Source organism: Eretmochelys imbricata, chromosome 1 (genome assembly GCF_965152235.1).
Source record: "Eretmochelys imbricata isolate rEreImb1 chromosome 1, rEreImb1.hap1, whole genome shotgun sequence".
Classification (NCBI taxonomy): Eukaryota; Metazoa; Chordata; order Testudines; family Cheloniidae; genus Eretmochelys; species Eretmochelys imbricata.
The window spans coordinates 113,135,848-113,163,819 of NC_135572.1; the positions used below are offsets into that span (position 1 = coordinate 113,135,848).

General features: G+C 43.5%; 1 protein-coding gene across 2 annotated transcripts in view; it reads right to left on the bottom strand.

The window, feature by feature from the left end:
- The window catches only part of RASA3 (RAS p21 protein activator 3), a 263,439-nt gene that overhangs the window by 80,919 nt on the left and 154,548 nt on the right, over positions 1-27,972 (bottom strand). For both annotated transcript variants that reach the window (XM_077814025.1, XM_077814021.1), the window contains exon 4: positions 10,185-10,279. In XM_077814025.1, coding sequence (XP_077670151.1) covers positions 10,185-10,279 — 95 coding nt within the window. The remainder of the gene's footprint in view (positions 1-10,184; positions 10,280-27,972) is intronic.

Here is a 27,972-nt window from a genome sequence, read left to right on the forward strand (position 1 = left end):
TAGAAGTTTGAGTGCAAATCTGGGCAGACAGAAGTCTTGTCACAATGAAGGATCTGGTCACTAACTGGTTCCATTTCCCTGGTTCTCTTACACAATCTAGTTCTGTGAAATTTACTCTTGGTGAGCATATAACTCAGAGTCATCCTGCAACTGCATCAAAACATATTTCTTATCTCTTCAAAACAACTAAAAGAGAGAAACCTGAAAGCCACTTCTGAGAGATGAAAGGGTCACACCCATTTATTTCCGGTGTGGTGGAAAGAAAGTTAATATAAAACTGGAAACAGCTTCTTCTTTTTCTAATTTTTGAATAGCCTGTGGTTATAATATATTGCACATGCAGGCATTTTGAAACTTGCCCATGATTAACTTTGCTGAACTTATTTACATGCACCTAGCAAAGAGGGGAGTTGAGCATAATGAATGCAGATACTGAACAATGGGCTCATTATTTTTTAAACTAGTAACGTCTAACACAGCAGATAATTCTATATATCTTCTGAACAACACTATCATACACAATCTTTTTTAAATCAGTTTACTAGCCTTTGCTATCCTCAACTTCCACCGCAGAAGCCTAAAGAACCTTATCTCATAAATCAGAGCCATAAAACCTTAATCCAAGCATATCTAATTTGCACATGTAAGAGAAGGTTACTTACTGTAACTGGAGGTTCTTCGATATGTGTAGTCCCTATCTGGATTTCAAATGTGGGTACACAAGTTCACCATGCGTCGGAGCCGGAACCGTTCATAGTAGTGTCCATTGACCTGCATGTGTGTTGACCATGTGGTGCGTCTGATCTACACCGCCCCAGTTTCCTCTTATCAGGAAGCAGAGGAGCCTGGAGCAGAGGGGATAGAGGGCGAGATTGGAATCCAGATAGGGACCACACATCTCGAAGAACCTCCAATTACGGTAAGTAACCTTCTCTTCTTGGAGTGATGGTCACTATGTGGATTCCAAACGTGGGAGAGTCGCAAGCAGTGGTCAGAATGGAGGTGGGCGTGAGGTCTCACCAGAAGACACAGTCTGAAGGACGGCCTGACTGACAGCAGCATCTGACGTCAAGGCAGGGGTGATGGCCTATTGGGTGGAAAAGGTGTGAACAGAAGCCCAAGGGGCTGCCTTACAAATGTTATTCCAGGGAACATCTGCCAGGAAGGCAAATATTGCAGCATATGCCCGGGTAGAGTGGGCCGTGACTCTGGGAGGGAAGGTGACTCAGGAGACAGTATAGCAGTCCATGATGCAATGGGTGATACACTTGGAGAGTCACTGTGAAGAGAGGGCATGACCCTGGCAGCACTCCGCGATGGCGATGAAGAGGAGATGTTTGGAAGGTGCAGGTGCGTTGGAGATAAAAAGCCAAAGCCCGGCAAACATAGAGAGCAAGGAATGCATGCTCACCGGGAGAGGTGTACAGTTTAGCGTAAAAGATCAGGAGGTGCATGCACTGGCTGAGGTGAAACAGGGAGGCCACCTTGGGGAGGAATGTGGGATAGAGGTGGAGGGAGACCTTGTCTTTGAGGAAGATGGTGAATCCACCATCGCGGCTGCGAGCTCTCTAACTCACTGTGCTGAGGTAATTGCCACAAGAAAGATCAATTTCATGGAGAGGTGGGCGAGGGAGCAGATTGCCAGGTGTTCAAAGGGTGGCTTAGTGAGGGGAGAGAGAACAAGGTTGCAGTCCCAGGAGGGGGTAGGTTTATGCACGATGGGGAAAGTGTTGAGAAGGCCACGAAGGATGTGGGAGGTGGTCAGGTGCGTGAAGACACAGAAGCCATCTACAGGGGAAAGAAAGACACTCATAGTCATCAGGTGCACATGGACGAAGGAGTGGGCGAGGCCTGACTGGCAGAGGTGGAGGAGGAAGTCTAGGAGAACAGGAATAGAAGTGGAGTTGATGGAGTGATGTTCATGGCATGCCCACATAGTGAAACAATGCCACTTGGCCTGAAAACAGGCCTGAGAGGATGGGCGTCTGCTACACATAAGGATGTCATGGACTGGGGCACAGCAGGAGTCATCTATGCGTGAACTCCATCCAAATACTAAGGCGTGAGATAGAGAGGGCCTGGGCTGGGGTGACGCAGGCAGCTGTGTGCTTACTTGAGGAGATCTGGGAGGCCCAGAAGAAGGATTGGTGGGTGAGCAGAGAGGTGAAGGAGATCTGTGTACCAATACTAGAGAGACCAGGAGAGGACAATTAGAATGAGCACTGGCTGGTCACAGCAGACCTTATGCAGAACTTGGGGAAGCAACGGGACAGACGGAAAGGCATAACAGAGGTCGCTGATCCGTGGGAAGAAAAGGGCCCGGCTGAGAGCGCCCCTGGAGCAAAAGAGAGGAAGTCTGTAGTTATCCAGGGTCGAAAAGAGGTCCCAGTGTGGTGTTCCCCAGAAGAGATAGCAGAGAGTGGGGTCATGGAGTTCCCACTCTTGGCTGACATGGGAAGAACAGCCGAGCATGTCCACCAGGGAGTTGCTGGTGCCTGGGAGGTGAAAGGCATGCACAGTGATCCTATCCCGGAGGCACCAAGTCTCCTTGCATAGGGAGGAGAATCTGGCTCCACGCTGCTTGTTGATATAGACAACCACAGTCATGTTGTCAGACAGTAACTGAACATGCTGCGAGTGGAGGCAGAATAGGAGGTCTTGGCAAGACAGACAGCGCAGAGTTCTAGGATGCTGATATGCATCCATGCCTCCCTAAGCGACAAGAGGCCATGAGCTGTGTGACCGTCCAGATGAGCGCCCCAGCCAATGAGTGAAGTGGTGGTATGGGATAGGGGTGTATGTGAAAGGGACACTGGCTAAGACCGCTGACTGGTTGCACAACCAGGTGAGAGGTGATGGCATTGGAAGGGATCAAGATTGGTTTGCCGAGGCTGTCTGACTGAGGATCGTAGACAGAGTGGAGCCACAGTTAAAGGCAACACATATAGAGGCAGGCATATGGCATGACGGAAGTGCAGGCCACCATATGGCTAAGGAAGGAGAGGCACTGACGGACTTAGGTGCAAGGACGATGATGAAGCCACGCAACAAGAGTGGTGAGAGCAGCAAAAGGGTCTGAGGGAAGAAAGGCTTGGGCTGCGACAGAGTCCAGGTGAGCCTCTACGAAAGCAAGCATGCGGGTAGGGGTTAGGACTGATTTTTCTTCCTGGATACAGATCCCCAAGGTGTCAAGGAGGGTGCACAGGGTCCACATGGTGGTGAGGAGGTGAGCTCAGGAAGGTGACACAAGGATCCAGTTGTCCAGGTAGGGAAACACAGAGCGACCCAGGTGATGCATGTGGGCTGCCACAACAGTGAAAACCTTCGTAAAGACACAGGGGACAGTGGCAATCCCAAAAGAGAGGACCCAGAATTGGTAGTGGGATGAGCCCATCATGAAGCTGAGGAATTTTCCATGAGCAGGGTGGATGTCCACATGGAAATCCTTCATATCAAGAGCAGCGAACCAGACCCCAGGGGGAAGTGACTGGATGCTGATGGGGAGTGTGACCATCCGGAAGCAGAATCTGTGGATGTATTAGTTCAGCAACTGAAGATCCAAAATGGGACGGACACCACCTCCCTTCTTCGGTACAAGGAAGTAAGGGGAGTAGAAACCATGGCCGTGGTAGTGCAGTGGAACAGATTCTATGGCACCCTTGTGGAGGAGGGCACACGCTTCCTCTTGCAGAAGATGGTATTGGGAGGGATCTCCTGAAAGCTCCACAGGAGGATGACAGGGCGAGAAGGAGAGGAATTCTGTGAGGTAGCCCTGATGAACAATGTCCAGCAACCAGTGATCTGAGGTAATCACATGTGCGAAAAGGGCGAGAGGACATCTGAAAACAATCAGGTTGGGAGGAGGGTTCACGAGTCTCGGGGAAGCAGTCAAAAGGACTGTTTAGAGGATGGTTGTGGGATGGCAGAAGCGGCAGAGGCAGCAGACTGGTGATACTAAGAAGGTTCTGGGGGACGCTGAGGATATGGCTGATAGGTGGCACAAGCGCAGGATCTGAAGGATGACCTCTGTTGCCTGCAGGTTGGGGCTGGGGCTATATACCTAATGATCGGAGGATGGCATGAGAGTAAATAAGGGAACATGGGGACTCATCAGTCTTGTTTCTACACAGTTTGTTGTTATGGAAGAGGAAGTTCTCAAGCGTAGTCTGAACCGCCTTCAGAAATCTGCTAGACTGTAGCCAGGAATCACAGCAGAGGACAACTCCTGATGCCAGAGAGCAGGACACAGTATCAGCAGCATCAACCGCCACCTGGAGAGTCACCTGGGCAACCAACTTGCCTTCATCCAGAAACTGGTGGAAGTCCTGCTGCTTCTCCAGAAGGAGGAAGGCTTTGAAGTCTGCGAACCTCGAGTACAAGAGAAAGTCACACGTGGCAAGGATAGCCTGGTAGTTTGCAATTCAGAATTGGAGGCCTGGAGAAGAGTAGGCCTTGTGGTCCAGGAGGTCTAACTTCTTGGTGGCACGATTGGGGGGAGTAGATTTAAAATGCTGCTGTCTGGTGTGTTCAATCGTCATGTGGCCTACAAGAGAGTTAGGCAGCGGTGAGTAAAAAGAAAGTGAGTCGCTTTGGAGACGATGAAATAATGATGTTCTGTCCACTTGGGAGTAGGAGCACAAGAAGTCAGGGTGTGCCAGACTGTCTGGGCTGGTTGTAAAATGGCCTCATGAACAGGCAGGGTGCTGCAGAAACGTCCGGGGGGTAGCAATTTGTCCAGGAACTGTTTCTGGGGGTCCTGTATGTCCTCCACAGTCAGGTTGAGGGCCGTAGCCACACAGCGAAGGAGATGGTTGATTGACAGGGTGTAGAAATGGATGGCGCCATGGTTCAGGACTATACGACCATGTGTGCAAGAAGGTAGAATCTAGTTTGGAGGACCACTCAAAAGCAGAAAAGGGGTCCCGGAGGGCAGAGCTGTTGGGACAGCCGGAGCTGGCGGTGTGGGGTGACTGAAGGTGGACAGTCCAGGAGCAAAAGAGGTTCCTCCATGTAAGGGACTGGCAGAGAGAGGCAGAGCGGAAGAGGAGGCTGAAGGAGAAGCGGTTCATCCGTGGGAGATGGCAGTCCGGGAGCGAGCGGAGGCCCGGAGCGTGGAGGGGAGCCATCATACGGTAACAATAGTTCAGCTGTCGGCGTGAGAGGGGACTGGTGTCCCAGTGTATGCAGGACCGGATGTGCAAGTTCAGACAGTCCCAGAGGAGTGGATGGAGCCAGAGTGGATGGTGGTGGACCAGTCACTGCAGCTGATGGCAGGACTGATGGAGCACGGTGTTTCGACTTATGGTCTGAGTGGGATTTCTTCGATGCTGGAGCATGCGGCTCAACGTGCGACTTCTAATGCGACCAAACACAGCTCAGGGAGGCAATGCTGCCTCTAGAGGCAGTCTTAGTTGGGGAGCCACCTTTATGCCCATGGTTGTGCGTCTTATGAGCACAATGGGTCTTGGTCAGTTGTGGTGGTGCTGTCAGTGCCGGCTGGGAAGGACCAAGATAGGTGCGCACCACTGGTGCGGAGCATCGGGCCGTTGGATCCACGGGCTCCGGATCCCGTTGTGCACGTGGGCACATTGCCTCCTCCATAAGGAACTTGCGGAGGCAAAGTTCCCTGGCTTCACTAGTTCAAGCTGGAAAGGAGCGGCAGATGGAGCAGCGGGAGGCAATATGGGCTTTACCCAAGCAGTAGAGACAACATTGGTGCTCGTCACTCACAGAGAAGGAGCATGGGCATAAGGGATAGTATTTGAAGCCAGCTTGCCTGGGCATAGTCCTCGGGCTGGGGAAGGAATCCCTGCAAGGGGAGAAGTCCGACAAAGACAACCTATCTAACTAAGAACTAACGGACAACTATAAACAACTAGAGAAAAAACTATGTACAGACAATGAGTGAAGAACAGTTCTCTCAGCAAGCTAAGAGCACCGAGGAACCGAGGTTCCAACTCTGGCCACACGGTGGCAAGAAGGAACTGGAGTGGTGTTGACCCACACAGCCTCTTAAAGCCTTGGACACACCACACGGTTGATGCATAATGCACATGTGGGTCAACAGACATTACTATGAACAGTTCTGGCTCCGGTGCATGGCGCGCTTGCGTACCCACTTTTGGAATCCACATAGGGACCATCATGCGAAGCAGAAATTATATGCACATGCAAATTTCAAAAACATTGTTTTACACAGAATAGCAGCTTCCTTGAGAGACGGTCATTGGACAAGCTGTCACATGTGCAATATTGTGAAGACACGGACAAAGAATAATACAGAATAGCACAATGCCAGCTCCAATTTGGGACGTGCTTCTGTTCAATGATAAAACGCAGCTGAGGTAACTGGAGCTATTTCAGAAACAGTGGAAGAAAATCGGCTCACTGGATTAGCACTACTAGCAGCGCATCGCAGTCAGCCTCTCTCAGTAGAGAATGTGATCGACATCCTTCCACTCACACCCTGACACCTTTAACATTCTGTGTAACATGTACTAAGATAGACTTTTAACCCCATACACCTTCTGTAGAGACCTCTGATACCTGGTAGGTAACATGGGCCCCTCCTTAGGAAAATTCTGTTGCGCCCGCTGTGATTTTTGGAAGGAAGCAATTCCACTGTGAAAGACATGCTAGATGTCTGGCTCATGCATGCTACACCCTATGCATTGCCAGCTCCACAATCCCCAGCTATCGTAACAGGTTGCGGAGAAACAGTTTTTCAGAGAATGATGGCCCAGCTTTTTCATCCAGAAGACAGAACCAGTGCATGAAGCAGAGCAGCAGTGATATGCTAATCGGACTGCTGTATTTTGCATCAGCTATTGCTTCTTGGTGGACATAACCTTCAATCCCAACTCAGTGAACTGCAAAAGCCTCTGGAGACAATGAATGCATGGAGCACCATCACAAAATACAGATTCACCAGGAAGCAGCATGGCCTCCCTGCCACACTCATTATCTGGCTATTCAGGCACAACAAAGAGCCCAGCAGAACCCCACAACTGCGTGTCACCATGACAAATGGAATTCAGCAACCCTCAATTGAGGGCATTGGTATAGCTTTGGAAAATTCTTCAGAATGTTTCCTTCTTACTAACTTTAATACAGTCTTGCCTATGTTCACATAACTTTTCTTCATCCTGTTGCTCCTCTCAGGCACGGAGATATGGGGATTATCACATTGTCTACACTAGATGTGAAGCTAGATATTTCCCACACTGGAGTTCACATATTCCCCCTAAAGGTAAGGATTAGGAATAGATGTTTAATAGGAAAAGAGAAGATTGGGTCCTGAAGGACTCCGTAATTGAGCTCTCTCAAGGAAGAGCAACTGCCTACCATCACGGGTCTGAGAGAAGTGAGCTAAGTTATCTCAGTGCAATTCTGCTCACCCCGCCAGATCACTCAACAGGTCCTCATAATCATCTGGATTAGAAGATGCAGTACTAGCATGATTAGATGTCCATTGCCAGGGACAAAGACAACTCTGGAGTTTGTTTCCATTGGTTCGCTTTCGTACTCTGAACTTACAGAGAACCACTTTAGAAACAGAAGTTAGGACCCAGCTCCACCATGAATTTATTAGGTAATTATTTCCACAAGTTTTAAACCTAATCTATTAGGTAACAGGGCTCCCTAGGCAAGTCATGTAGACTAAACTCTTAAGAAGCATCCACTAACTTTGCTATATAAAACTGGAAAGACATGTTAAGGCCACTGACTGACAGAGGTGGGACTAGGACTCAGGAGTTCTTGACACCCAGCCCTGTGCTTAATCCACTAGATGTTATGGCTCTGGGGACCAACGCCAGAATATTTAAGTGCTAGTTCACACACTAAAGGGACTTCTTGTTTGCACACTACACGGGCTTTTTTGCATGCTTCAGTGTGAATAATTGTCCGCCAATTTCTACAACAGTTTTGAGGAGAGAGAGAAACAAAGGAAAATGAATTGATTAAACATTTTACACATATTTTTCACCAGTTTTGCTAAACATATTCCGTACTTCATCTTCTCCCCTAACAAACAGATAAAATTAATTTTCCAAAAAGAGATAAAGCTTAGACACCTACCACAAGTACAAATCAGCCTTTATTTTACTCCTTTTGTTGGACTACCTTCTCCTTACATAGCCGTCCTCACAGAGTATTTCCAAATCTGCCCACCATTGTAGTGGGGAACATAAAAATCTCTTGTAATATATTCTAACAAACCTTACACGAGACGTTTAAGCAACAGGGTAAAATTGTCCAAATGCTCATCATATTTCTGCTAGTTGTAATAACTGCTTATCACAGAAGCCAGAAACAGCTTTTAACACTTTTTTTTATAAGATACAAACAGAGGAAGTGATAAGCAGTACAAAAAAAATCACAAACAGTTCATGCTTTCCAGCTAATATTATGCTCTCACTATCCTCAAACTAGAATATTTCACAACCCTTTGCTTTATTAGCTCACAACTTCAGTAACAAATTATCAGTGTTCTCTTAGAGAGTCTCCTTGGTCTAATATAGCTCCCACAGGCAAACTGCTGTCAATATTACAGCAAAATCAACATGGCTGAATACTATGCAAATATTGGCTCACTTCATCTGATAAATGATAAAGGAAAGTTTTCATATCCTGCAGGAAATAAACACTAATACAATCTATTGTTTTAAAACTACTGCAACAAGAGCCTTCTAGGTGAGAAGAAGAAGAAAGAAGCAAGAGTAAACAAAGGATTTCAATGCCCTTAAAAGCCTTTCTGTGATGTAGACACATAAAGGATCAATATTTTACCAGAGAATGTTACAGACTGAACTGGAACAGCAATTACAACAATGCCTTCACATCATGCTCATAACTGTAGGTTACCCAACTTTGTTTTTTTGGAATAAGCAAAACTACATATATTTTAAAGTATAGTATAAGTATGCTTCACTGCAAAGTACATACACTTAAAACACATGGCTACAGAGTATACACAGTATACACATTCATTTTCCTGTACACAGTGTGCACGCATACACGCACATGGAGATCAAAAAGCCAATATATGCTAAAAGCTATACCACACTGTGGTGTCTGAGTAGCATTTCCCCATTCCATGCATAGGAAAACACTGCAGTGTACTCAGACCGCAGTGTCTGTCTCCTATGCTCATATTCATTGTTCAAAGGTAACCTACAATATTAAATTCTTATTAAAGGACAATATTTGTTATTTTAAAAATGGAATCTGGTTCAAAAGAGGTCTAGTAGACACAAAAAGGAGCCATTAGAAAGGTGTGCCTGAAATCTACAGCTGCCTGGATATCAAAGAAGTTAGAGGGATAACTTGATTTTTGTTTCTTTTTTAAAATTTTGTAAGATTCCAGCTTCTGATAGAGCACTCTCTAAATAGCATGCTTTCCCCCTCCCCACACAAACTTCTCAATACATTTTATAATGTATTTTCTGCTCCTTGTTGACCTTAAGAGTTTTCCCAGGCAACGGAGATATGCCTAAATAGGAAATCAGTGTAACTGACAACATGTGGAAAGCTGTCAAATGCACAAAGTAAGCTGAAAACAGACATTTTTTTTTTCTTGATAACTTTCCATTTATTAAAGGCCAGGCTGACAGCACCACCTATTATTAAGGTTGCCACATTTCTAAGACCCAGCACAGGCAGTCTTAATTCTGGTACTTCCTAACTTTTGAGAGTTTGAATTTGCAAGCTTAATAATGTTCTTTTCACACAGTTTTTTTGTGTAATAATAATAATCATTTTAGGTGGCACTTGTAACCCTGATTTTCAAGTTGACAATGTCCCTTTAAGACTGAACAGTTATCTGCAAGACCTTCAGGATCTTTAGTATTTTGTAGCTAGCCATCCTATTTTACACTATCCCTATAGTTTATGTAGTTTTAATCATATGGTAAATTACAAAAGTCTAGGTTGAAATCAATTAAATCAATACTAAACTATATGGGTGAAATTGACTTCAATGGACCAAAATTTCACCTTATATCACCAGTTCAAAAAAAAAAAAAATCCACACACACATGCTTTAATTACAAATATCAATGTAACCTCAACTGAAGTCATTAATGACACTTCCATATCTGTGCCAGCTTATTTTCTGTAATTAGATGGCTCTAGAAATTGCAATGGTGGCATTATAAAATACCTTGACAAGGGAGAAATCTCACCTGTACTTCTGAATCAGCATCAACATGCTGTAGCTGAAACCAGGTGTCTCTGTTATGGTATTTCTGGAGATCTTCCTTCTGTATAGCTACTTTTCCTGGAAATGGAATAAATCAAGAAGCATTGTTTAAACGTATTATTTTTACACACAGATTTATTTCAATAGGACTTCAATGTAAACCGTTTTTTCAAACCAGTGATCTAATGACTATTCCCCACAATCAGAGCTATAGGGCTATGAAAAACTAGCAAGACAATGCATTACTTTTCTTTATGGCAAGAAACTTTTTCTACTTTGCATCATGAAAAACTTTGAAATTCCTTACAGCATACTCATTTAACAAGTTGAAGTATTGTACAGCATCAATCTGTTTATGACTGGGTTTACAGTAAAATACCATGATGCTACAATAAACATCTGTCAGAACCTTGAAAACCTACTGGCATTGTCCTGCCATTTTAATTTTAAAGGCAGAACTCCTCAATAATCCCAATGGAAAGTTCCAGGCATTGTAGTAGGTTTGGACTCATAACTAGACGAGTGGACATGGCTATAATATATGCATTTTACTTTATATTTTAATAGAAAGCACTGTTGAAGCAGGGGACACCAAGTTATGACCCCTGGATTTTAATTCCAATTCTGCACTAGCTGGCTGTGTGACTCTGAACTTTACACATAGACTCTGTCATTTTACAACCTAAAAATTGGTTAAGATACAACTACCTTACTCACAAGAAGTTTGGAGGCTTAAAGTTTGCAGAGACCTAGCATTCTACTAATAGTGCGCCATCCACTTGAGGACAAGAATCATTATTCGCATGTACAGGTACACACTACTTCTAAATTTAGATCAAGGAAAATACATGCTAGCGCTACCCTTACATTTTAACTCCCACTAAAGCGTATGTGACCTAACTAAAATAACAGGCTCTAATTCCAGGTGTGTTATGAATTGACGTATGAGCACTAAGGTCCAGATTTTTAAAGGTTTTAGGGATTGCTGCACATGCTTAAATCCTGTTAGGCATTGAAACACTGAGTGCAGCAATGCCAAAACACCTTTAAAAATCTGGGTTTACGGCTGAAACTTTCACTTCATCCAGATGGTCATAAAGGGAGTTGTGTCAAGTACTCTCTGACGGGCAGTAAAACCTTTTTGGAGGAAGTTTATTTTTTTGTGTTTACAGAGCAGTTGTACAAAAGGAGGATTGATGGCCCGTCCCAGAAGACCGTGTGATTCTCAGAGAGCAGCTTTAGGCTAGATGGTTTCCCAAGGACTGACTGATGAAGGCACAGCGAACAAAGTGTTTTAAGTTGAGAGAAACAGATGCAAGACAGCTGCCTTTTGGTAAAAGGGCAGTGGTGTTGTACCTGAAGTTTCTGCAAAAGGGAGTTGCCTGTGTGCAGTTCATTCAAGGAATCAGGACTTGTGTACAGTTTGTAAATAAAAAAAAATACACTTAGAAAAATGCCCTGTCGCTGATTTATCTTCCAATGGGAAACCTACCTGCAAGGCCTCTAAATCTACCATGCGTGGCAAAGGGTCAGTGATATTCCTATTGCATACAAACTAAAGCCCAAGTATCTATAGATAATATTTCCAAAGCAGGGAATAAACAAACTAATAAACTCAAATCACTTACCTTGTTGGCACACTCTAGCTTGATTTCTTACAAGAAAACTTGAATGAGCATTTAAGTAAGTTTTATAATTCATGTGTTGAAGTATCCCCTGACCAGCATTCAGCCCTTTTCTCGGTTGCGTTCAGACCCTTCCACACAGTGTTCCCTTGTTTTCTAGCTTCTCCCAAGTAGCTATGAGTTACAGCTACCACTGGCCCTCTTGTCACCAACAAGCTGCTTCCTGTGCCAGCTCCCACCCTTTTAGCCCCAATGCCTAAAGTGCCTTGCATAGGTGGCGGGTATAAGAGGCCAGGGGAGGCGATGCCTCCCCAGATAGCCAACATGCCGCCCTTGGAGCATGCCACCACTGAAAGGGAGGGCGTCCCAGCTGGGGCCCTGCCTGCGATTCACTGCCAGGCCCCGTTACCGCTCTTCTCCTGAGGCTCTGCCTCTTCCTTTCCCAACTCCTCCTACATGGGGCCTCACAGGATGGGGTGAAGAGGCACACGAGTGGTGAGCAGCCTGCCAGCTGGTGGGCAGAGGAGGGGGTGAAGAGGTGCGAACAGCAGGGACGGGGGTGGAGCATGGGCAGGGCTTCAGGGGAGGAGGCTGAGTGGGGGCGGGGCCATGGTCTGGGTGCCATCCATCTCCCCAAACAGAGGAGTCATGTGCTGCCCCTGATGCCTTGCCCTCTCTCCACAGCCAGGCTCCCCCAGATTCCTGCCTCTGGCTTTCTGCTCCTAACTAATTCTGTGCAGCCTCTGACTCATTCGTGAACTCCTCTGACCTCAGCTCAACACTTCCCCTTCCTGTCCTTAGATCAGTGTTTATCAAACTTTTGTATTGGTGACCTCTTTCACACAGCAAACCTATGAGTGCAACCCCCCTTCTAAATTAAAAACACTTTTTTTTGTATTTAACACTATTCTAAAACGCTGGAGGTAAAGCAGGGTTTGGGGGTGGAGGCTGACAGCTCGCAACCTCCCATGTAATAATCTTGTGACCCCCTGAGGGGTCCCAACCCCCCAGTCTGAGAACCCCTGTCTTAGACCCCTCTACTGGCTGGATGTTATATTGGGGATTAACACAGTGCCAAATAATGAGCCACCAAGTTCATTACAGTATTTTTATTGGATGTGCAGTGTTAATGACTCTCACTTCTCAGGACGCCAATCATGAAATCACGCAAACCTACAGTGTAAGATAGCAGATATTTGAATTATTTATGGGGAATACATAGCTGGTGAAGTTACATTATTGAGAGTGTATTTGTACAGGAATTATGGATATGTATTTTCTAGGCTTCAATTGTTATGGTCCAACAGGCAGCACCTTGGCAAACTGGCTTCTCTAATGAGCATGTGAATACAGTAAATCCACAAAAAGAAAAGGAGTACTTGTGGCACCTTAGAGACTAACCAATTTATTTGAGCATAAGCTTTCGTGAGCTACAGCTCACTTCATCGGGTGAGCTGTAGCTCACGACAGCTTATGCTCAAATAAATTGGTTAGTCTCTAAGGTGCCACAAATACTCCTTTTCTTTTTGCGAATACAGACTAACACGGCTGTTACTCTGAAACCAGTAAATCCACAGGTGACCTCCCAAAAATGTCTTTGGATTTTCATTTGAAATTGTTTGTTCACTTTCGCTTATGATACTCTTCTAATCCAGTGCACAAATTCTCTAGCCAGACTCTGCATGTAACAATTACCTCACAAGTAATGTCCCTGGCATGCTTTCATCAGCCAATTCCATTCATAGTCACCTTCATTTCATGGAACTTTCCCATAGAAAGCTCTCAGGCAATTTAGTTTACATCAGAATATTAACAGCACATATGCTGACACATTATACAGGCCCTAATTCTCCAGCTGGATCTGTGCAGAGTTTGGACAACTTCTTTTGAGCTCCAGAAGGGCAAGCCTGCACAGATCCGATTGCAGGATCAGGGCTATAGTTTGTAACTACAGTATAAATATTTTTGGACCATGGATTCATTCATCCAGCACCAAGTGGATTAATATGGAGGTACAACTGTTTTGATCAGTAAACTGAACAGTGCTACTTTGCAGCGCAAACAAATGCAATTCAAACACTGTGCTTATGTTTTTCCAGAAGTGAGGTTGAAAGGGACAGTTAGCAACAAACACAGAAGCTACATTTTCTGTCTTCGTTATTCTTTTCTCTCCCCTCTTGTGTGTATTTGTCTTGTTTGGTCTTTTAGGAAACAGGAACAGACTTCAGCAACAGCTCCAGCCCATCCTAACTAACTTTTTCTCTCCCCCACCCTCAAAAGTACATTTATTACCATCTTTAATATCATCTAAGAGCCAGTCAAGCAGGGTTTATTTCCTTCTAAACGTTCTCTACAGCTAAAGGGATATTGTTAACATGAAAGTTTTACTTCATATTTTACAGTTCAAACGCTTTAATTGTTTTCCTTTCTTTTTCTGTATCTTTAATAAAAGCTTAAAAGGTTTTGTAATGGTGTTTGCCATCTTCTAAGCAAGCTGAGGTCTCTGTACGTGGAACCCTGTGCCTTGTTTAAAACAGGAAAGGTTGTTAATGTTAACATCTTTGACTCCTTTGGGCCCATTTATTCCATTTAAATTAATACAACACACCTCAGACCACACACCACAATCTTATCTTTTCCCTCACTAGGGGTTCCAGACTTTCAGCACTTCCTTTGCCAAATACAAGAAACTGCTGTCCCAAACACGAACAACTATTAGTGTTGGGTACTTTGGTAAAAAGGCATGCGAAATATGAGAAGTTGAAGGGACAGCGTTAAGGCTGTGGGAATGGGTAAGTTGTGAGCCTGAGAGTGGAGAAGTAGAGCGTAGGTATTGTTAGGTAGCATAAATTTTCATTTCCTTGTTCTTGTGGTTGTGTCAGTTATGTAAACTCTGTTTCACAAAAATTTTTGTGTATTAATATATTTTGTATATAATCCAAACTATACCTGTTTTCCTTCTCGTAAGTATAAATTTCTAAGTGTATATGTAATTGAATAGACTGTACAGCAATTTATATCTCAGGCTAATTCTAATTTGTGAGCTGATTTCTTAAAGACTGTTTTTGTGTAACTCAGTTATTGATTTTCTTTATTTGTATGGTTTTTATTTTTATTTATATTTGTTCACTATTTTATTACTCCCTTATGGGTCTAGTGGATGACAGTCACAGCTTCCTACTTCCCATAAGCTACTTCTGTCCAGTGCATGATAAAAGGCAGAATTAGTTCTCTCCTCCTATAATCTTGATTTCTCCTAGTACGGATTTATTGCTCTAGATAAAACTTCCCACTGCTTCCTAATAATATGTTTGGTTTAGTATAGGATTCTTTTTTTGTCTTCCTTCAAGTCAAGAGCAAACATCACAATGAGGACTTCGAAAGGAGGGCTTTGTGTGTTTCCTCAGTACCAAACTGTAACAATTCTAAAGATTTGCATCTCCTCAGCTTTGAAAGTATTCATCTGAGAAAAGCACAGCTGTTCAGTAAACATGTCAGCATAGATAAAGGAGAAAGAAACTCCGCCTCCATTCCACTGGATTGGACAGAACTCTTCAGGGGTTATGGGGCCTGCCCAAAGCAGAGGATGCATATTAGGATACACCAAAATTAGAGTTAAAAAAACAAATTTGCCTTTAATTGGCTTCACTTTGCCACAGCTCCTCCACCAGACTAAGCAGTGGGGAGTGGGGTGGAGGGAAGGACGCAACCTGCCAGAATTCTCTGAGTCACAAATGGTGTTTCACGCCCACCGAAGGCAGCTTTGCAGAGGCCACGAAGGCCCAAAGTAGCAGCAATCAATGTCAGGACTGCACAGCAGAGAGGAAGGATCCTCACAGAACCACGTTAGGTCTATCTGCACGAGTACCTTGCCCCTCCAGGTAACAGCTTAGTGAGCCTGAACACAACATCTAAGCACCACCTCCTTGCCCCCTACTTCACCAGCCTAACCCACAAGTCAATCAGACAGCACAGAGACGTTCTATTTGGGAGTAAGAGCTCCTTTCTCATGTAGGAGAGGGCCAGGATTTGGCCCACAGTGAAGTCATCTCCCCACCTCAAAAAACACTTCATTACACACAAGATTTTATTATTTCCAGGTTACAGCATGTATATGTGCAAACACTTAGCAAAACAAAAACAAAAAACAACAAAAAAAACTTGCTTCAAGTAAGTGTCCTCACGTTAGTGTCAGGGGTATAAGTTTTCAGAATAAATAGAATCTTGTCATCATTTTCCCTACACTTTTGATTGAAGCAGAGGATAAATAATTGTGTATCGGTCACAAAAAGGGTATACAGGATTAACTATTCTCTTAGTGTTGTGCTAAATGATCTGATGAGGTGGCATGTTTCCTGTTTTTAACTGATCTGTACACTCAAGGTCATGGGTCTGCATCCTGAGCTACTCATTACACGCCCATGAGAATAGCAGCTGGGGGCTTAAAGTGGAGCTGTTTTTCTTCAGTCATTCTTTTCAGGATTTGGCTAGGTTAAGGAAGAAGTTTTCTGCTACAATGTACTGCCATTAACTGCCTTTTTTGCATTCGTTATTTTCTCTCATTTAATATTTCCACCAAAGTGAAAGGGAATACCCAACATACTCAAAACTAACTGTGAATTAAATGAAGGTTACTTATCTGTAACTGAGATTCTTTGAGATGGACTTTGCATATTCACACTCATGGGATGCTCTGATTGGTACAGCCTAAATGGTAGAATTCTAGCCATTGGAGTGCTCAGACGCCTCAGTCGCCTGTCCCTTCAGTGAACACTGAGTGTCCCAGAGCGAGGATTTTCAGTTCCTTCCCCTACGACCCCAAGCCCTTTTAGTAAGTAGGAGTCTGAAGTAGCAGGGAGAGGTAGGCGTGAAGTGTGAATTTGCGGAGTCTGTCTCTAAGAGCCTCAGTTACAGGTAATGACAGGTTTCAGAGTAGCAGCCGTGTTAGTCTGTATTCGCAAAAAGAAAAGGAGTACTTGTGGCACCTTAGAGACTAACCAATTTATTTGAGCATAAGCTTTCGTGAGCTACAGCTCACTTCATCCAATGCTGTAGCTCACGAAAGCTTATGCTCAAATAAATTGGTTAGTCTCTAAGGTGCCACAAGTACTCCTTTTCTAGTTACAGATAAGTAACCTTCCGTTCTCTTTCAAGCGTCCACTGTATATTCCCACACAGGAGATAGATTAGTAAAGCAGTATCTGACCCAGGATGGTGGGACCACAAAGTCCTAATTAAATAGAGACTGCAGGACTGCTTTGCCAAATCTTGCATCAGAGCTAGATTCTAAGCAGTAGAATTTAGTGGAAGTGTGAACAGAACAGCTCTACATATTTTTATTAGAGGAAAAGTGTCTAGAAAAAGCCATAGAGGATGCCTTCGATCTAGTAGAAAGTGTTCTAACTCCCTGAGGAAGGGACAACCCTTTCAATTCATAAGATACTTTAACACATAATCTAACCTATCTTGAAATCATTTATATAGAAATAGCTTTTCCCTCATTCTCTCTTTCATAAGCAATAAATTTTGGTGCTGTCTGAATTGTTTAGTCCTATCTAAATAAAGGGCTAGATCATCTAGAGTATGTAACATAGCCTCTCCACCACATGTATATGGTTTGGGGGGAAAAACAGTAAAATTATAGACTGCTTTATATGAAAATCGGACACCACTGTTGGTAAAAACTTTGGGCATGTATGAAAACCAATAAAGGGCAGATCAGTGAATAATGCATGTAGTTCGCTTATAAGCCTTATAAGCATTGCAGAGGTGAAGGGTATTAAAAACACTGTCTTAACAGACAAATAAAATAAATTATAGCTTCCTAAATGCTCAAAGAGAGGTCTCATCAAATATGAAAGCACTAAGTTTAAATCCCAAAATGGCATAGAGCGCCTTATTGGAGGGTATAAATTATTTAGGCCCTTTAAGAACCTTTTAACTACATCATTAGTAAAAATTTATTTCCTCCCCACAGGTACGTGATACGCTAATATGGCTGGGAGATTAACCTTTACTGAAGATAGTGAAAGACCTGCTTTTTTTAAGGTATAATAAATATTGTACAACATAACTAACTGGTGCTGTATATGGATACATATCATACATGGAAATCCATAATAAAAATCTAAAACTATAACACTTCTGTGTGGGCTATTTCCTGGAATGCAACCATACATTTTGCACTTCTAATAAACAACTGTTTTCTGACATTCCCAGAGTCCTACTCCCTACTCTTTAAGATGAAGAGACTGAAGATCAGGGTGATAAACCATTCTGTGGTGTTGTGACAACTCCAGTGCCAGAGGCTCCATTAGCCCTCCTGACTAGTGAATTAAGTCTAGATACCATTGTCATCTGGGACACACTAGTATTATTAAAATTACCTTATCCTTGCCCATCTGACCTTGTTTATCACTTTCTGCATGAGGGAAAATAAGGGGGAAGCATACATTAAGCCCTGACCCCAATGTATTAGAAAGACATCCAGTATTGATTCCCTGTCTCCACCTGCGCTTGAGCAAAATTTCTGACACTTCCTGTTGCTGCTGGATGCAAAGAGGTCTATTGTGGGAATCTCTCCCCAAAACTGAAAGGATGTTTTACTATTTAGTCCTTCAAAGACCACTCGTGCATCTGACATGTTGACCTGCTTAGATAATCTGCGAGAGTGTTTTGCTTCCCTGCTTCATGGATTGCTATTGGATGATGATACTCTATATACCAGTTCCAAAGTTTCTTTGACTCCATACATAACAGTAGGGAATAAGTCTCCCCACCCCTTCTTGCTTGTTCAGATAATATAATGCCATCATATTGTCCGTTACCACCTGAACTACCTTGTGTTTGACCTGAGGTAGAAATGACTTTAGATCAATCTTGTTGCTCTCAGATCTAACCCACTGATGTGAAGATACTTTTCATTTGGTGACCCATGAGGCTCTGATTAACAGCCTGCTGTTCAAATGTGGCCCCCAGCCCAGTGTGGATGCATCAGAGACAAGTATTTCCAATGGAGGACGGGAACTGAAAGGCATAATTTCATTACACTCTGAACATTTGCTCACTATGTTAGTGGTGCTAAAAGCTGGGGTGGAGTTACTAGTTTGCATTACATGTCCCTAGTCTGTAATTTACTGGTCATCAGTTCTGAAGCTCCCTCATCTGAAGATGAACAGATGGCATCATTGGCACGGTTGACACCAATAGACGCAGCAACCACTGAAAAAAAGGTAGTGGTTGTTGTGGGGATTGATAAAGGAGATTTATAGACATTTTTACTTTTATAAATTTCTCCTCTGGAAGGAAAGCTTTTGCCATAGTTGAATCTAGTATTCCCCCAATAAAGAGTTTCCTTCAGGATGGGATTAAAATGGATTTTTCCCAATTTATTTATAATCCCAGACTGGCAAAGAGGAAAACATTTGTTTTACATGCAGTAGGGTGTCTTCCTTGGATAACACTTTTATTAACCAATCGTCCAGGTACAGATACACAAACATCCCCCGCCTGCTTAGGAACGCTTCTACTACACTTAGGCATTTTGTAAATACTCTGGGTGCTGTAGACAACCCAAAAAGGAGGACCTTGTTCTGAAAATGGTCCTCTCCCACTATAAAAAACAGGTATTTCTGATTAGAAGGTCTTACGGTCGTATGGAAATATAGGTCTTTTAAATCCATAGCTGCAAACCAATCCTGAAGGGAAACAGAAAGGATTATAGAAGGTAGAGATAACATGTTGAAACAAAATTTCTTTATATAGGTGTTTAATTTTCTTAAATCCAAAGTAGGGCAAAGGCCCCCTGCCTTTTTTGAAATTAGGAAAACACAAGTAAACAATCTCTTCCTCTCTGATCTGGTAATACCACTTCTACTGCACCTAACTCCACTAGAGATTAGATCTCTGCTCTTACCAAATCAAGGTGAGCATGATCCTTGACCAAGGATAACAGAAGTCAGTTGTTGGAGGGGTAGGGAACTGACACACTCCATACCTCGGGGGAGGGCCCTGTAGCCCCCATATTCCTCATCTATATATAACTGTGATACTTCATATAAAGCATACCATGTGAGGTATCACGGGAAAGATTATGATCTGTTGGAACACATTGTTCCATCTAAATATGTATATCATTAATACATATGAAGTTATCAGAATGTGTTGTATGGTTGTCACTAAAATATGCTGTGATTTGGGGAATCACCCAGATATTCGATCCCCTGAGACAAGGGCAAAGGAAATAACCAATGCCCGGGTGGATGTCAAACAACCATCAACAGCCACTGTCCTGCAAAGGAATTACAATTCAATGACTCACGTGTGCAAGGCCACACTAGAGGAATTGCTCAACCTTCCCTGGTGACTCAGCAATGCCCATCAGACATGCTTGGACTTGTATTCTCCAAGCATATAAACTAAGGATTTGGCTACACTTGCGAGTTAGAGGCCTAGCTCACTACCTGTCCACACTGGCAAGGCATGTAGAGCTCTCTGACTCCACGCCTAGAGAGCTCCTGGTAGTTCACCTTGGCGAGAAGATTAATGCTTGTTGCGCCTTGGCTGAAACTCCTCGGTGTCAGTGTGACGAGGTGTTGCATTACTGTGCTCTGATCAGCCTCCGGAAACGTCCCATAATCCCCTTCAGTCAAGCGGCCACTCTTCTCATTGTTCTGAACTCGCTGCAGGAATGCGGAAATGCCCTTTGAAAGCTCCGTTTATGACAGCTGGCTGCTTATTTGCTCCGGGACAAATCAACCATTGCTGTGGAATGGGGTGGTGGTGGGGGGTGCGTGTGTGTGTGTATGTGTAAGAGAGAGGCGGCGGGAGGGGGTCTGCTGCTGTCTGAATTTACAAGACAGCATGCAGACATGCTTTCAGCCCCTCAAAAACCCACTCTCCCCCCCACATACACAACACACTCCCTGTCACTCCACTCCACTCCACCCCACTCCCATTTGAAAAGCATGTTGCAGTCACTTGCATGCTGGGATAGCTGCCCATAATGCACCCCTCCCAATGCCGCTGCGGGTGCCGCAAATGTGGCCACGCCAGTGGGCTCGAAGCTGTCAGTGTGGACAGACTGCAGGGCGTTCCCTATGGCGCTCTCCGAAGGCTGGTTTAACTCAAAGCGCTCTACATCTGCAAGCGTAGCCATGCCCTCAGAGTATAAAACAGAACAGAGTGGCCCCATGCTTTTCCTTTTCTCCTTCCTCCCACCCCCACCCAGACTGCAAGCAACAAGAATGCTCAGAAGACTCCAACAGAGGAAACTGGCCCAGGTTTATGAGACAAACCTGTATATTAAGGACTGTAAGATCCAGTGGGGGTGAAAACACTGCTTGATCTAAATACTGTCTAGGGTGATAATGGTTAAGGTTTAGACTATGTGTTTATATTTTCTTTTCTTTTGGTAACCACTCTGACATTTTGCTTATCACTTATAATCACTTAAAAAACTATCTTTTGTAATCAATAAACTTGCTTTAGTGTTTATCTTTACCAGTAAATTTTCCTGAACTGTTGGGCAAATCTGCTCAGGTTTACAAAGGCTTGTGTATATCCACTTTCCATTGATGAAGCGGTGAACCAATTAATAAACTTGCATTGCTCAAGAAAGGTCTTGAGCAGTGCAAGACAGTATATTCTTGAGGTACAGTGCTGTGAGCTGGGGGGATTCGGCTGGTGTCTTTCTCTGTGTGATTCATGAGTGGCTCTGGGAGCATTCGTGCAATCTAGCTGGGTGTGGGGCTCCACATGCTGTTGTGCTAAGTGATAACAGCACCTGGAGGGGTTTGCTGCTTATCACTAGCAGAGCATTGTGAGAGACAGCCTAGGCTGGACATATAAGGGGGCACAGTGGTCTCACAGGCCTAGGCTGCACCCCGAAGGATGCCGGCACAGGAACATCTTGAACTGAATAGTATACCTGCATGCAATAACTTCCAGGATCCACCTAGCTGATGTTATTAATTCCCATTTGTGGTAAAATTCGCACAAGTGATTCCCAAACTGAGGGTAAACAATGTCCAACTGGGCTGGATTGTAACTCTAAAGCCTTATGTTACATATGAGGCCTTGTAGGAATCACAGATGATGAAGTTGTGGCATTCTTCCCCTTATTATGAGGCTTACAAGACTTCTTCCTCTGCTGTTAATGTTGAGAGGCATGAGACTGAGGCTGAGGATAATAATTCCTCCTCTGTTATCAGTGAAGAATCGACATAGAAGACATATATTGTCTTTGATATCTAAAATTAGAAGCTAGATATGATCTCTTATTCATTGTAAAGAAGCCCACAGATCTAGTTGTAGATATCACATTTTTCATCTTTTCTAGCATTTCATCTATCTGTACACTAAATAGGACGTTTCAAAAGGAAGGTCTTCAATCCTCATTTTCATCTCATGAGGCAGGCCTACTGATTTGAGCCATGCATGCCTTCTCAAAATGATAGCTGAAGCTACTGCTCTAGTCAAAGCATCTGAAAAGTCAAATACTGCTCTCCATTTGTATTTAGCAACATTCTAGCCTTCCGTGAGTAGAGCATTTGCTAATCTCTTAAACTCCTCATGTAAAGTATGATGAACAACATTTTCCCCCACAGAGGGTACTGGTATCTTGCCATGACAGACTCATAATTTGAAATATGCATGGCTACAGTGGTAGAAGAACTTTTCCTGCCAGTGACATCTAGTCTTTTCCCTTCATCAGATGGGGTGGACTGTAGTTGAGCACTGTTAGAGCTCCGCAAAGCCACTTCTACACCCAATGAATTGGGAGTCAGGTAGGTGTGGAACATGGCCAAACTGTCCTAAGGTAATTGGGACAACTTGTCAGCCTTCTTTGATAAAGGTGGAAGATGGAGGATTGTTCCAGATTGTCTTTGCTGGTGGGCACAGCCCTTCCAATAAGGAAAGTGTAACTTTGGTCTAGTTGAGATGTCCCCTAACTGGGGTGAGCCTCCCTATACAGGTGCAGAGGAACATTCAAGGGGGGCCTGGCGGGGCCTAGACCAGCCCCAACAGGGGGCGGAGAGGGAGCAACGGCCAGCTCCACTCCACACCCAACTCTGCTCTGGCCCTGCCCCCAGCCTCAGCCCCTGACCGTGGCACTGTGCCCAGCCCCATCCCCAGTCTCTGCTTCCTCACCAGGGCCTGGCCCCACACCCAGCCTCAGCTCCTGGATGTGGCTCTGGTTTCCAGCCCCAGCCTTGGCCCCCTTACCCAGTCTGCAGCCCCCAACGCCCCAGCCGCCGCAGCTCCAGTTCCAGGGGGGTGGGGGTGGGCATGGGCACAGACAGAGGTAAGGGGGTGTGTGACCCTGAAAATTTTGGGGACCACTGGTCTAGTAGCTGCTCCCAGTATATCAAAAATGGGATGGTGTGATTCCTCAATTGAAAATTAGGGAATATCCAATGTATTCGCCATAGACTCCACTAACTCATGGAATGGCATCACATCTTCTCAAGATGACAAGGCTAACTTGTCCCCTACATTCTGGGGATGTCATTCCTCCAGAGTCTGGATCTGACTCCCTGAACTCCATTAATTCTTCCTCTTCTAATAAAAATTCCCACCCTGCTGTAGGAGATTTAGCAGGACTTCTAGGTTCTTTTGTATCCAGTAATTGTACATCCTGTCTGAACTGAATCAGAGAAAACCTATTCCCATACATAGGGAATAAGAAAGTAAGGTGCCAGAAAAAAAACAGTGTAGCCATCAAACCCAAGGTGTTATTTGCCAGTCAGGCCAGAAACCCATATTTGGATCAGATTTATTTTTATATATATATAAAAATCTATATATAAATCTTTTATATAATAATAATAAATTTTTATATATATATAAAAATAAATAATATATAATAATTTTTTATATATATAAAAATAAATCTTTTCCCAAACAGATCTGAGGTATAAGGGTATCTTTGTTCATAATACCTCTAATCAGAGGAAGAATATGGATCGCAAAACGGTTCTGCAAAAGGTAATTCTTGGTTCAGACAGAACTGGAGACAGTAATACCCTTGCTGAACAAAGGAAATTGGAGAAAAATTCCTCCCCAGAGAATTCAAAGACGTTTTACGTGGTGGCAGGAGAGGAGAAATTCTGAATTCCTCTATATGCTCTCTCCTTGCTGGAGAAAAACATACCTGAGCCTGCTGTCATACAAGCTCTTCTTGTTCCATCAATGTAGCAGACTTGATCTCTGCCCGAACAGAGGATGGAGCCAATCTGTGTACCTGTGCAACTACCTGCTGTGGTGCCACACTATTACCAGCCTCTGGTGCCTCAGTACTCCCTCATTTCACCAGTTTCTCAAGCCTAAATTTTGGAATCGGCTCATCTGGATCTGAGTGTGTCATATCTAAGAAAGAATGTCTCCTCACCTTTCCATGAAGGTAGATATCACTTCTCAGCTCCTCAAACATATATTGTTTAGAAGGGCTTTCTCCTGCAGATTGGCTCTTCTACAAGAGGTGAACACCACTGAGGACTGAAAACTCATACGTGTCTGGCCAGTCAAGTCTTTATTAAAAGGACTGGCACGAAACATAGAAGGCTGACACCTTCAAAGGGTTTCTTTTTCTGATCTTTAACTCTGGGTTTTTCAGCATTAGTGGTTGAGTGACAGACTCATCCAGTGCCAGTGCAGATCTGTGGGCTCTTCTGGAACCATATCCTTTCCTGGTTCCAGATGGTTTTGACGACTGGTCCTTGTAACAGAATTGCTTGAAGCCTATTCTGTCTGTCTTTGCTCTTGTTGTAAAAGTAGAGCTTATTGAACACTTGGAAGGCAAGGGTCCTTTCCCTAATCATGCCAGGCATCTAGCATGCATATCCAACGCAGGGAATGCACTGGACAAGAAACGTCTTTTGGAAAAGGGTTTCTTCTTTAGTTCCATCCAAGTAACTAACTATATTACTAATCACTAAAACAGTAACTAACAACATTTAAATACTTACCAACTAAGATCTAAATCTAATCACGCACCCACAAGCTCCACACAAACTGTTCACCTGGTTCCAGTTAGAAGGAACTGAGGCAGCTGGAGCACCATGCCCCTTTTATATCCTCACCTTGGAACTCTTCACTTTCATTGCAGGGAGGGGGGGCATGAGTGCTCCAACAGCTACTGCTAGCTAGAATTCTACCTTTCAGGCTCCACCAGTTGGAGCATCCCATGAGTGGGAATATGCAGAGGACACTCAAAGGAGAATGGGTATTTACAATTTCCTTACACAGGTATTAAGACAGTGATACTGCTCTCTTTCTGCCACTGTGCCCAGACATATCTGGTTTGCTTATTACTGCTGAGATGCACTAGTCTCAATGGTTTTTCCAAGTGTAACCCCCCAAATCCTTTTCCTTTTTGAAGAGTTGGATGACAATTGTTTCCTATATTACATACATCCTGATTTGTCGTCTTTGCTTTACCACTCTCACCCAAATTCCTTGAGGAGTGTATGTGTGATTGAAGTAGGAGAGAAAAAAGCTTATTTTATTTTAAAGGGAAGAAAAGCTATTCTGGTTTCTCTCACACAAAAAATAAACCCTAATGAGAACAGAATCAGTTTCATTTGCAGTAGTACCTTTCCTACTCAAAGTATCTCAACATGCTTTAAAAACAATAGGTTATACCAGGGTAACATCCCTCAAGCCAAAGCAGGGATACACAATGTCCAAGGACAGTTTGACATAACCAGCTTATTTTCATAGTAAACTGTTTGCATTTACACACACATTACATATATGTAAAAATAGAAACATTTCATGTTTCAGACCAATCAAGCCTTGCATTTCTGTCTTTATTACATGTTGCATTCCACCTGGCATCCAAGATACATCCAAGGCACAGCTGTTCACAGCTTTATCATCAATTTAGCTAAGAAGATCCTGAATGACTTAGCAAGTTAGCGTCAGGAAAATGCAGACGTAATAATGAAACATGAAAACCCACAAATGTGTTTATCATTATGACCCTTTCATCCGCCAGTGCCAAAAATATACTGCATTGTTGCTCTAAAATTTATCTACTGCATAAGTGTTTATCTTCTGGGTTTGTTTTTGTTCACAGATGTCTTATAAATAGGAAGAAAACATCTGACTTGTTTTGTTTTTGCTGGCTCAAGACTTCATCTCTGCTACACAATGTGTAAGTTACACTTCTACCTTTGATGCCGGAGAATTCACCGTCACAACAGGCCAAGGTAGAAATATAAATATTTCAAATTTGAATTAAAAAAAAACAAACAAACAAACAAACAAACAAAAACACCTAGTCAAAGCTCTAGAACCTTGACAACCTAGGCATTTATACCCTGTGGGATTAGGTGCCTCCTGGGGAGGGTTGTTCTACATAGAGACTTCTCTCTGGACCATGCCTAGGTCCCAAATACAGCCTTCTCTTGCTCATGGCTTGACAGCCTCAGCTTCTTCTCACTGCTGTCAGTGCACACACACTCCCACCACTATTCCAGCCTTTACCTCTCCTTTTAGTCAGTGCTTTCTCATGCCTCAGTGTTACCACTCCAGCTCATCTGGCTCCACAAGCTCCCCTTTGCTCAGTATCTGGTCCCAACTTCTTCCAGGCCTTTGCTCATGCCACCAATGACACTCAGTCCTCTGTCGTTCCCATGTCAGGGGTCTCCATATGTGCAGGTCTCACTTCATCTGGACTCTTAGTCCCTACTGCCCCATTCACTTATTGAGAGAGAAATAAGGGGTGTCCTCTTCCATCCAGTGAAACCGATGGGTATATTTCAGGCCAACAATGAAAATCACATTTTTGTTAGGAAACTTTGGACACTAAAATATAGTTCAAATATTGCTTACAGAGGTTGTGAACTTGACTGTCTGTTTCCTGTCTGATGGGATAGATTTGACATATTTTTGATTTGGGGTTTTGGAGAGGGCTAAGTGCGTGCACCCCAGAACGCTGAGAGGGTAGGGGTTTTTAGGTAGTATGCTGTCAGAGTTCCTTCTGAATAGTTAATATTTGATGGGGCTTTTATTTACTGTAATATTAATTATCAAGGTTCTAGAGCTTTGACTAGGTGTCTTTTTTTTTTTTTAATTCAAATTTGAAATATTTATATTTCTACCTTGGCCTGTTGTGACAGTGAATTCTCCGGCATCAAAGGTAGAAGTGTAACTTACACATTGTGTAGCAGAGATGAAGTTTTGAGCCAGCAAAAACAAAACAAGTCAGATATTTTCTTCCTATTTATAAGACATCTGTGAACAAAAACAAACCCCAGGAGGATAAATACTTATGCAGTAGATAAATTTTAGAGCAACAATGCAGTACATTTTTGGCACTGGCAGATGAAAGGGTCACCCCCTCCTGCACCCCAACCCCAATTTCGTGAGCATTCATGGCCCGCCATACAATTTCCATACCCAGATGTGGCCCTTGAGCCAAAAAGTTTGCCCACCCCTGCTTTAAATTGACTTCAATAGACTTTGGATCAAGCCCATAAAGTAACAGCTGCATTTCTATGAACAAATCCTATTCCCAAGAAAATTACTGCCTATTTATTTAGTGAATCCAGCTCCTCCCTCTTCTACTCTCCAGCCCTTGTCTTAGCTTTGCCACAGTTAGTCTGACCAGGATAACTCTCCTTTCCAGGACCCTCAAGACTGTAGTCCTTATTAGGAAGAATTCCTTTCTTCAGATGAAGAATCAGCAAGATCAGATTAGAAAGGGAAGGACCACCTCCTTACTACCACACAAGAGAGTCTCTCCATCAGAGGAGCATGGGTTTTTCTCCAATTTCTAAAAGAAGGCTCCAAAGCTTAAAGAAGTTTCAAAAAGTTTAAATTTCAGTTTCATAATTTCTTCTTTTTTATTCAAATCAAGAGATTTCCCTACTTTCTGCCCTAAATCCTGACATTTGAGAAGTGGCAGAGTGTACAGCAATTAAGATTTTACACTAATGAGTCTTTTAAGTTGAAATGCCTTCTATTAGAGGTTCCATAAATGGAGTTGTATATGTCCAAAACCACCTTGATGGATTAAAAAATTAGTTCAGGGAGCTTTGAGAATATTATTTGTATTGCAGTAAGTGCCTGGAGACTCCAGCCAACACCACGGTCCCACTGTGGTAGGTGCTGTACACAAAAATAGGAAGAGCTAGTTCT